Genomic DNA, 12,351 nt, shown 5'->3' with positions numbered 1-12,351 from the left:
AATAAACATTGCTATTACATTTCATTATCCATTTACAATTGACCCGCCTAACGGCAAATAATTACAATTACAACAAATAAAGGCTTGACATATCTTGCTTTGCATGTCATGCATCTATCTCATATACTGTATTGGTTTCACCTTTTAAGTTGCGTTACTGAAGTAAATGCACTTTTCGACGATATTCTAATTTTCCGAGTTTTACCTGCACACACACACACACTTAATTTTGTGTGTGTGTTTGTGCGCGTGTGTGAGCATTCTCACGTTGCGCGCGTTTCAGTCTTGGCCAACACGTTTCGCTGCCGGGAGAGGGAGACTTTGAGGTTGTTGTTGTTTTACCTAAGCCTGGCTCTTTTTATCTTTACCGCGTTAGGCCCCGCCCTTCCATCTGGGTGGCCGAGGAAGAGGCCCTAGCGGCGCTAGTGGCAGCGGCAGTAGCAGCAGCAGCAGCAGAAGGAACCGGAGCGGAGCAAACTACGACGGCCGCGCGAGAAGCGGAGGCCCGGCTACTGTCACAGCCGCAGTCGCCACCGCCACCATGGTGAAGATCTCTTTCCAGCCGCCCTTCGCCGGCAAAGACCAGTCCAAGAAGGAGGCGGCCGAGGCGCTGGTGGCCGATAAGGTGAGCGCGGGTCGAAGGCTGCGACGTCGGCCCGTGACCGGCCGCCCTTTAATCTCCCTTCCCCCACCGGCGCCATTTTGTGGTGGCGGCGGCGGAACGGGAATTGGAAGGGAAGTAAAAACACACGACGAAGAGTGCGAGGCGTTGTGTGTGTGTGTGGGGGGCGCAGTGGGAGCGCTCCCTCCACCAGCACTAGCACCCCAATAACGCACCTCCGGGGCGCAAAATAATGGCGCCGATTCCTTGGCGAAGTCCTCTTTGCTTTAACCCCAAAGGCAGCCCCATTCCTAAGCCTCACTTGGCCACTTCAGAGACCGGGTGGGAGGTCCTGTCATCTCTAGCCGGGCAGCCCTTCCGCCTTTTCAGACTCACACATCCATATGCCCCCCCCCCCCTTATTTAAACCCATTTCGCAATCGGCCACCTGCCTCGGATCAGGCCGCGGACTCCCCTAGCTGTTCTAGCCCGCACCTGCATTAGGCGTGTATAAAGTGTGTGATGATAATAATAAGAATAAGAATAATATACGACAGCCACTGCCTGCAGACTCATACTCCCAAAAACACGGCACCAAAAAAAAAAAAAAAAGAGAGAGAGAGAGAGAGGGATAGTCGCAGTGGTGGTTGTAAGGGTAAGGGGAGAATTAATGCTGCTGCTGCTGCTTGTGGTTTGGAATGTAAAGCTGTCTTGAATGTATGTGAAATTTAAGTAATAGTTGCTGGGGGGGGGGTGAACAACAATAGCAGTAAAACATAATATTTTCTCCTGCGTTTGACTGGGTGTATGTAGTGTGCTGGTTTGTGACTTGCCTTAGTCCAACACTTGCAACCCAGCAGTGGTTTAGTTGTGGAGTAGCCTGCTGCAAGCATCCCAGACACTGCACCTAAAAAAAGATGCTGGTGTTCCATAGCACAATGGTATGGCAGATGCTTTGCCTGAAGAGGCCGCCAGGTTTTAATCCCTTGCCTCTCCAGCTACATAAAGTATCTCTGCTAGCATGTGCAAAGACATTTGTCTGAGATCCCGAGACACTGTAGTTTAAGCTGACATTGATTCTAAGTCCACCGGTTAAAAGTGCAGAAGTAGGTCACACTCATGCATGTAAACCGGGGGGGGGGGTTGCACCTGTATAAATGTACCTGTTCATTATGGGGGTTTCTACTTTGCCTTTTAAACAACTTGTCTGTGTGACTAACCAAAATATATACATCAGAGTACACATATAGGTAGTGTTGAATGAGCACTAGGCATGTGAGGGTAGGATTTCAGCATAAGTCTTCCACTTCTTTCAGGTTCTGGAGCCCTCTCAAATGCATCAGGGGACCACTTCTATTCTTTTTTTAAACCACCCTTGTCCCAATGTTTTGTATATGTTCCCTGAGAACTTTTCATATCTCTAAATAGGGGCTGGGAGTTGAACCTGGAACTCACTGCATGCAAAGCAACAGTGGAACTTTTGGCATTGATTTTCCTAGTTTTATTATTATTATTGGTGCAAGCCTGCATGGGAAGTGTGCAGTTTTCTTTAACACATTAATACCAGTAGCACTCTGCCTCTGTTCAGAGCCATCTTTCCTTAGTATCTCCAAGGACCTCAAGGTGGCATACATGTTATCTGACCCCCATTTTACCCTCACAACAACCCTGTGATAGAGGTTAGGCTGGGAGATGGTGACTACTCCATTGTCACCAAATGAGCATCATGACTCAGGGGAGATTGAAATCCAAGTCTCCTAGGTCCAACATTCTAACCACTACACCACACAGCTGAGACTTAACACACAGTGGTGCTTTGCCTGTTTCATAGTTTCCTTAAGTGTTGTGTTGGTGGGTTTTGCTTATTTACATTAGGATAGCTAGTGTCTTTTTCTGGCCAAATGCTATTTTTTGTGTTTTCCTGCATGAAAGTTGTGATTCATTCTCAGTTTAAAGAAGTGGTTGATTGACAGTGCATATGTTTGTGCATGATTGCATTTGGAAATGGTTGCAAACATGTACTGGGGATCTGCAGGCAGTTGAACACCACATTGTGACACAAATACTTGCTTCATGTGTGATAGCTGTGTTCCATCTCTTACTTTGTAGCATGTAAAGCGACCTTGATTGCCTCAGTGCCAACAGATCTCTGCTTTATCCTCATGTTGGAAATAGCTACACTTCCATTGCTGGATAGATCCAGGTAGTGGAAAGCTGGTTGACTGTAGCTCCCATGTGATCACTGAATATTTTAAATCCTTAAGTTTCAATAAAATCCACAATGCATTAGAAACTAAATGCAAGCTCTTAATAACATAATCTTAAATTTGACCTTCTATCCCTACCCATTTTTACCTGGGAGAAAGTTCACTAAATGCAGTGGGGCTTGTTTCTGATGAAAGATATACATTTGGTTTGCAGATATGTCTTGACTCTGATGGAGAGTTCATGCCTAAATTTGAGGCATGTGAGGGCCATTTATAGTGTCTCAACATTACAGGTGATCCATATTTTGTTGTTCTAAGCACGTTTACATGGAAGCAAAATCTACAGGAGACCCCATTATTTCCCTTAGCAGAACATAATAAAGATAAGCATCACATGCATCCTCCTCACCCAAGAGTCTGACTAGACAACCTTGCCTAGTTTCCTGTCTAGCAGTAAAAAAGCAGGTACGAGTGGTGTATAAATAGAATCCTTTCAAACATAAAATGGAAATGTTGCTTTGTTTTCACAGATGTTTCCTCTCTTCTTACTTTCATTTTAAGTGAAATAATTGAACTGAAATGTGCCCAAACCCTTATTTCCTACAAATTTCCAACAAGTGGCAGAGCTGCTTTTTCTAGTGTTACAGTTCACTTTTGAGATTGTGCAAGCAAAAGCATTATGAGAAATTTGTTTCGCAATTCAGCAATTGTATTGGCATAATAATTCAGAGGGTGGAGGCTACTGATGACTAGCAAAGTTTATGCAACATCCCCAGTTTGGTTCCTGATAACCAGCCAAAGAACCTCCTGGAGCAGAGAGCCTGGGAAAGATTTTTTTGTGAGCCTTTAGGAGATGCTGCTAGGCAGGCTTATAATACAAATGATAGGAACAGACCTGTTCTCAAATGCTGGGTTACTATGTAATCTCTGTAAAGCAGTGGTACAATGTAATGTGCCAAAAGGATGCAATGTGCCAAAAGGTACGGTACTCTTAATCCTACCTGCCCCCACATTCAGTCCCTCAAAAGTTTCCCAGCCAGGTTATAGACTATGCACAACTAATTTTCATGTCTTCCTTTAATGATATAAATCACATATTCTACTCCCACCTCTGGACATGACTGCAGCAGACATCCACTTGGCCTGGATCTGCCACTGATTTGTGTAGTTGAACCAATAGTCTGCTGAATAGACTGCTGAATAGACAATATTGGGCAAGTTATAAGGCAGCTTCATATGTTTAAACATGCAGCTATTAGTACTATAATGAAATTTTGCAGGTAGTTACTTGAAAAGAATGAATTTCTGTTTGGGATTGTGAGATTAGCCAATTAATGTGCAGGCTCACTTGTTATTAAGTACTGTATCAAGAAGACATGCATGACAGTTCCTTGGACGGAAAGGAAATACTGTTGTGGCTGTTATATTCAATACTAATTTTGCTATTTACTGCAGAATGCTATTGTTTTATTGTTCCTTGTTTTATTATCTGCAGTTTTGCAAAACTTACCTATACTTTAACATACAGTTTAAACATTTTGAACTGTCTAACATTGCATAAGAGTCAGAGGTCGAGTTTATTGCTTTCTGAATTTTTTTCTGGTGGGCTAGGGACACAACTGTTTGTGTATTATCCTGTGTCTTGCACATTCAGAAGAATATTTAGCTGATTGTAAATATTTTGGTCTTGGTCTCCCTAATATTGGGATTTTCTGTAATACATGAAGTTGAATTAAACCAGGCTTTGAGTGAACTAAAATATATATTTGTACATGAAATTAAATTGTCTTCATCTCTGCAATAGTACATGAGTAGTTGTCCCAAAAGCTGATATGGAAATAACCAGTGTTGCTAGTAATTCCTTGTGAACTGTGCAGGAGTTGTACATTTTATGATTGTACAGGTAGCACATTGGTGCCTGCTCTTTTCTTTGCTTACACTGGCTCAGTTAAAAGGCAAGTTACAACTTGACCACTTGGTGCTTGACTCTGGATTTTTCAAGATGCTTGGCTTCAACTAAATGACATAATTGAAGCTGGAAAAAGCATATTTAATTTCAACATGCTAGCATCAGATTTCAAGATGCTTGAGCAAACTAGTGAATAAATCTTCCTGGCTTGTACATGCACATCTGAACACTTGATGAAGTTAATTACCTGTAGAGCAGAACCGAAATTGTACTAGACAAGTATATGGATTCTGAAACTTTAGAACCGAAGCTACTAGCTTACTAAAAGTGCAAATATGCTTTGGCTGTTAGTCTTCCCCTTTTTTAAAAAAGCCACATATCTAGCACTGTTAACTGGTATAATTGCTTCAACAGCATATTAGGTTCTCAAAGGACTAGAATATTATTTGCATAGTAGAAGTTCTTCAGAATCTGCTGATGCTTCTTTTTTGATAGTTTATAGCTTGCTGTTCCTCTTCTAAATCTGAGGGTGGAGAGGTAAGGAAGAGGAATGTCTCATCTTGCCAATCCTTTGAATGCTTTTATAGACCTACTGTACTGATCGTTTGAGTGGACAAAGATCCTTGAAATGAGTTTAACACCTGTATTTCCTGTTTTAAAACTTTTTTTAAAAAAATGAGCTTAGCTGAATGTTAAAAGCAAATGCCGCACTGAAACCTCTCAGCTGATAAGCTCTTGAACAAACAAGGCTAAGTATGCATGTCATTGAGTCATACTGCTTTTCTTTTTAGAATTATGGAAATAATCTTACTTTTGAAGTCACACACCTCATAAATATGATATAAGCTTGATGTTAGCAACTATGGATTGGAAGGCCATCACAGTTTTGTGGTTTTTTGTATATTTGAAGTTAACCACAACCCCTTTAAATGCTCTTTGCCATAAATATGAGCAAGGGGCAAATGCTGTTGAATAAGTAAATTGACTTTTTAAACTAACTTTAAAGAGTTATAGAAGTTATAACTCAAAAATGTTACCGAGGAACAGCTCCAATCGCCCCTGACCATTGCCCATGATGTCTGGAACTGATGGGAATTGGAGTTCAATAACATTTGGAAGGCCACAGGTTCCCCATCCCTGCCTAACACTTAAGGGAGGATTGACTTGGGAGGGAAGGGAACAATGAGCTTAATTATGTTAAGGGAAGTTTAAAATGTGAAACCTTTATTTTTGCAGCCTAGTAGTCAAAATTCACTGTAGCATCATTCTGTAAGTTAACAGGAGGCACAAATCCATCTGTAGTTTTTTTTTAAGGCTATTCACTGTTTGTGTTTAAAGCAGATACTATGGCATCCTTGTTTTAAACACAAACAAAAGGCTCAAAACACGTTCCATTCTCCTATGAATGAAATATAGGTGTACTATGGCATCCTTGTGTCAAACATTTCTCAAGGGTGTTGTCTGGCACTGTTGGGTTTCACCTTGAAGTGTGATGTCATCCTGCTGAGTGAAGGTGAGGTATAATTAGTTAAAGAAAATATTGTCTCCAAGACAACAAAGAACTTAAGTTCTCTCTCTCTCTCTCTCTCTCTCTCTCTCTCTCTCTCTCTCTCCTGAAGGATCCAGAAGTTGGAACACATGGCCATGAAAGTTCATCTGGAAGATGTCTGCTGACTCTTTTGGGTCTTGCGCTTATATTAGCAGGAGTGGTGGTTGGTGGAGCCTGCATCTATAAGTACTTCATGCCAAGGGTAATGGAAATACAACTCTCTTTCCTTTTTTTTCTTTTGCAGAAAAAATTGACAAAGCAAATATAAACATACAAAATAAGCAAAATATTCCACACAGTGTAAGCATAATATGTAACTGAATTGGAATATGGGCCCAAACTTAGATCTGCACCTCAAAGGTGTGGCACTGAGGAAGCTCAAAACTTTAAAAGTGAATATGCATGGATTCCTCTCATGTTTGTGACTAGGACAGCCAGAGTTATCTTGCTGAACTGAGGCCTCAGTCCTGGAAGCCTCCTCCTTGCCCTTGTACTGTGACAGGCCCCATGGGGTCACGTGAGATCCTTGGGTCTTGCTGGATCTCGCATGTATCCTTCCCCGAAGTTTCCATGTCTGCCTCAGTAGGACTGGCATTCTTGGCAGTTCTGCTGCTTGCCATGATTTGGGTGCCAGACTCTGAACTGAAGCATCCTGAGATGGTAAGCTGGCCTTGGACATCTTAGTGGTGTTGGGACCAAGTCTTGTCTTCCTGCCCCCCAACAAAATATTTTTAAACAAATATGCAGAAAAGTTCAATACTTTTAATTAACTGTGTGATTGTAGCAGATGTGCTATTTGCTTGAAGGACTTTGCAAACACAACTTGAACTGCTGTGAGCTTATACATTAACAGAATATATATAGGCCACATGTTCTGAACAAAGTTTAATAGACAAAACATTGAGTCAGGAGGAATTTGTGGAAATGTTTAATACAAGTATTTGTTACAACAGTGCCTCACACAATTCACACATAGAAACTCACCTTTTCTGCTTGTCTGCACCAGTTTTGCACATATATTTTACAAGGGGTTAGGTACAAATGGAATGTAATTTATTACAGTTCTCCCATGCATCCAATGAAATTGAGAAATGCATTCCTCTAATAAAATGAAAAGACTAAAAAAATTGTGAAACAGTATCCTGTACATTTGTTCCACATTAACTTCAAAAATTACAGCATCTTTGTTGGAAAACACCAAACATGGAAGTAATTTGTATTTCTTTGCATATACCTCTTACACCCCTATGATTTTTTTTGTTGAACTATAATTAAATGACTTTATTGCAACTAACAGATGCACAAAAACACTTGCCCTCATTAGATTTTATTTGCCTAATATTGATTTTATTTCAGGTGACACTACAGAAGTGGAAAGCCTGCTAAAATGCATTATGGTTGTGGCAAACCAATGCTGGGTTGTACCCAGCTAAGTTATACTTGGAGTAGACCCATTGAAATTAACAGACCCAAGTTAATAATTTTAAATGGGTCTGCTCTAAATAGCACTGAATAATCTGTCCCTAAAAGAAGTCTCATAATTGATTACTGTGATTTATTTTTAGCGCACGATGATGCGTGGGCAAATGTGTTACGTGGGAGAAGATCAGCAAGAGCAGGCAGCTGAACCGTACTTCTTGCCCATTGCTGAAGAAGCTGACATTCGTGAGGATGATAATATTGCCATCATTCAGGTTCCTGTTCCAAAATTCTCTGACAGTGATCCTGCGGCTATTGTTCATGACTTTGAAAGGGTGAGTTATGACAAGTCTAGAACTTCTTTTCTTTTTGAAAATTACACCATCTGTAGAGTTTTCATAATTGGCAACACAAAAAACAAACACCCTCACCCTTCTACATCAAATAACAGAAATGATGGTAGTAACAGCCAGCCTCGTTGCTTGCTTTCATTTCGGTTCATCTGGTGCAAGTTAGTACAAGCACATAATTCACAGCTTCAGCTTACAGGCCACTAGTCTTGCCTAAAAAAAAATCAGGGATGTTTCTCCCTTTTTCAGTCCTAATTTTGTGTGTTAAATTGTCCATTATTAGTCCCCCACCCCTTTTAAAATGCAGTCCCTTTACATTTCAGGTAGCAGTTCCTGAGGGTGTATACTTGTGTTAGGAAAAGTTGTGGTGGGAAGTTTGGGAGCTACCATTTCAAGGAAGAGGGAAACAAAAGACTGTGGAGAGTGTGGGTCACATGTGGATGTATAACAGGCTGGCAGTTCCCACCCCTGCTGTAGCCTGTCCACTGGTAGCAGTTATTCATGATCATGTATAGGTTTAAGAAAGTGCCTTAATCCAGGGTGAAAATAGGTTGAAATTTTGTGCTGAAAGACTGAATGCAATCGTAATGGTGATCCTGGAAACCGGCTGGTGCCTTACATTCCACAACAGTATTCCACAACAGTAGTGTTCTGGCTGTAACTGTGTTTTGAGATACATAGGTCTGCCATGCTTTGCAGTCTATAATTCTATGTATTTTTTTAAGAGTATGAATGAATAGCAAAGCTGCTCTTTGTAAAACTTTCCAATAAGGTTGGTATTCAACAAAGACTTAACACTTATTTTCAGATAATAAATCTCCTTTTTTATTCTTGATTCTGTTGTCACTGTCATCTTCTCTCTGCCACCTTAAACTTGTTACATGAGTTGTAAGCAATTTATGTGCAAATTGCTTATCTTCAAAATGGATGTCAAGAATGTATTACTCCAAGACCTATGGTTAGAATGGCTGTTTTAAAAAGTTATTAGCATCTTTGCTTGCCGAAATAAAGATTTTCTTACTCCATTGGAAAGGACTTTCTGTGTTGGAAGGTAACCTTTTGATAAATCCCAATACTTGAAATTTTATGCTTCTCTTCAAATCGGTTACATGATTTCATTGATTTAATCTGTAAAGCGCTTGGAACATTTTTATAAGAACTAATTTGAAAACAATGACTTTGGTCGGAAGATGACTTGAGGAAGTTAAGTGAAGGAAAGTTTTCTGCCCCCATTTCCCACCTATACTCACTCATTAAGACTCCTAAACTGCCTCTCTAGAGGGTTGGGGAACCCTCTTGAATAATGTGGAACTGATCACACAGAGCTGCTGGAAAGAGGAGACGGAAAATTTTCCTTCTCTTGAGATTCCTTCAGTTATCTTAGAGACCAAGACAACAGGCGTATTAAAGTATGTATTCAAATTACTGAGATTTCTTGTTTCTTCTTGCAGCTCCTGACTGCCTACCTTGATCTGCAGCTGGGTAACTGCTATGTGATCCCTCTGAACACGTCCATTGTTATGCCACCACGGAATCTGATGGACCTCTTTTCAAAATTAACGGTTTGCATTGTTATATTTCAGTGTAACATGGGGAAGCGTTTTCTTTTTCTATGGAGACAGTGAAATGAATTCTTGCTTATCAATGCTATCTTTTCTTCAGCGATATCTTTCTTTAGGTGGCACATAGCTTGCTTACGAAATGTCTGTTGATGGCCAGTGTTGGTTGACTACTGGCTCACTGAGAGCATCTGTATCACTGATGCCAAAGTATAAACACTGTTTCCAGTATGATGCACGTAATGTTTTTATTTGTTTCACACAGAATTTATAGGAAGAGATAAGACAAGCCTAACTATGTCTAGACCTTTTTACTTGCATTTAGATGAGGGCAGCTGGTGACACTCTATTTAACTTTGTTACAAGCCCAGGCAGGGGCTGCTTCCTAAATCAAGCATACTTAAATAGTAAACTCCATTAAAATGAGACTTCCTTCAAAGTGGATTGGTTCGGGGAACCTTTTTCAGTCCAAGGCTCACATTCACTTCTGGGCAGCCTGGAAGCCAAATGCCAGCAGGGGGTGGAGTAATGGATTTAACGACTACCTTTGTACAGGAGGTGACATTCTAGCCATGCAAAAGTCAGAGACTTAAACACACACACACACACACACACACACACACACACACACCATATAAGGAAACAAGAGAAATTATCATTATTCATGGAAAAATCCTTCTTCAGAAATTTCCATCAAATGGAAAATATTGGTTTAATGATCTGAAATTTCACTTTTTCTCAGATTCCACATGCATAGCTGCTCCCTTTATTTAAAGTTCCTTTGCAAATGTGAATCTTCTTCTTTGGGTATTGAAAAAAGAATTGCAAATAATCATATTGGTGATATTTTTGTTTTTCCACAGACTGGTTCCTATTTGCCTCAGACTTACCTTGTTCGTGAAGAAATGGTTGTGACAGAAAAGATTGATAATGTGTCGGATCTGGGCGTTTTCATTTACCAGCTCTGTGTAGGGAAGGAAACTTTCAGGCTTCAGCACAGAGATAAGACCATTGGTGAGTATTTCAACTGAGAATGTAAACTTAGCCTATCTTAAAAGAAAAGAAAATCTAAAAATCTCCTGTAAGCTTCCTGAAAGAGCTTTACTTGATAAATCTATCTAGTTTTTTTTTAATTTTTCTTTAATAGAAAAGGTTTTTTCTTTCTAAGGTTCTTTCTAAGGTTACATATGGGAAAGTGGAGGTACATAGACTAAATCATTAAATTAAACTGGTGACCTCTAGTAGCAGTTCAAGCATGAATATTCTGATAAAGTCAGAAATTTAAGATTTTGTTCAGAATCTAAAAATGTTAGAACAGTTAGCTGCATTGGTGTCTTGCTTGATAGTTTTTTTGAAAGTATTTGGTTCTGTATTTAGCTAGTGAAATGTGGGAAACTTCACACAGTGGCTCATTTCCAGGGTAGGAAAATTGTTTGTACCCAACCTGCACATCCCTATCCCTATCACTGCTTCCAGAATTGCATTTCCCTGATTTTAAATCAATAGATACATTCAGGTTGGCACATGCAGCCATAAACAGACTACCCAGGAAATAAATCTTCTATCTGAAATCTTCATATACTGTTCAGCATTAATTGGTTTTGTGTTCTTCTCTTATTTAGGCCTCCAGAAACGCTCAGCTGAAAAGTGTCATTCAATCCGGCACTTTGAAAACTTGTTTGTTGTGGAAACCAAGATCTGTCACCAGTGAAAAGCACAGGGTAGAAAGTGACAATCACACATCTTCATTAAGAAGTCAAAGCTTTATATCTTTATCTTCAGAATTAAAACATGCAGTGATAATCAAAACTTACGCTTTTTGTGGATTGCTTAAATTTAAAAACAAAAGAAGGAAATTCTAAATTTACCTTGATTTTTTCTTTGTGTCCCTGGTGTGGCTAAATTTTCTAAATAGCTTTCATTCACACTTGCTAACACAAAAGTGAATACCCTGTACCCACCTGATTATCTGTTTCACAGCACAGTCTTACACGTCTACTTGGAAGTATTATTTTGTTAAAAGAGACTTACTCCAAATTAAGTGTGTAGGATTGCAGCCTCAAACTTATTTTAAAAAGGACTGCAAGTAGCAAATTCCTGCATAGAAATGTAGTCCAGTCAACACCTGACTCTTTACAGAATGTTGAAATTAATACATTAATATCTGGTTTGCACATTTATATGTAGCTCTGTAAGATTGCTCTACATTAAGTCTGGTAAGAAACCACATCAATACTTCTAAGGTTTATTTGAACTTCATAGGAGAAGCATGTAAACTAACCTTGGTAATCATAAACATTATTTTTTCCATTTTGTGCAATTACTGTATTGAACTTGTATGTATATTTGGAACCTTCCCTGAGTTGACCTTAGTACTTCTTTATTTTGGTTCTTTGGTGATATTTAGTTATATATTCAGGAGCAGTTACTCTTTAAAAGCTTTTATGTTAGTATTTTGGCGCTGGACTGGTTTCAACATCTTTATTGCAAGTTTATGTAATTACAACCTGATTTGGCCCAATTGTCATTGTTTCTGTAGCTGTGAATTCCACCCCCCCAAGCCTATATTTCAGAGAATAACTTCTTATAAGCACAGTTGCATTAAGACTGCAGTCGAAAGTATTATCTTTGCTTAAGACTGTGGTACACGATGGTAAAGGGATTGTTAGCTGCTAAGTTGAGTGTTTTGTATAAGGGACTTTATATTTCTCACAAATCCTGCAGCCCTCCAATAAATGTTTCTCTAAGACTATGGTG

The 12,351-nt window shown here is 39.7% G+C and overlaps 1 protein-coding gene across 1 annotated transcript; it reads left to right on the top strand.

Moving 5' to 3' along the window:
- The first annotated feature begins 417 nt into the window (after positions 1-417).
- On the top strand, positions 418-12,343 carry ITM2A (integral membrane protein 2A). The gene is made up of 6 exons (XM_035102071.2): positions 418-625; positions 6,337-6,468; positions 7,832-8,020; positions 9,487-9,597; positions 10,458-10,608; positions 11,217-12,343. The coding sequence occupies exons 1-6, from the start codon at positions 542-544 to the stop codon at positions 11,303-11,305; spliced, it is 756 nt and encodes a 251-aa protein (XP_034957962.2). The 5' UTR covers positions 418-541; the 3' UTR covers positions 11,306-12,343.
- Positions 12,344-12,351: the final 8 nt, after the last annotated feature.

The sequence above is a fragment of the Zootoca vivipara genome, chromosome Z, assembly GCF_963506605.1.
Source record: "Zootoca vivipara chromosome Z, rZooViv1.1, whole genome shotgun sequence".
Lineage (NCBI taxonomy): Eukaryota > Metazoa > Chordata > Lepidosauria > Squamata > Lacertidae > Zootoca > Zootoca vivipara.
Note: the sequence above shows the minus strand (reverse complement) of the source record. Positions and strands in the feature narration are given on the sequence as shown.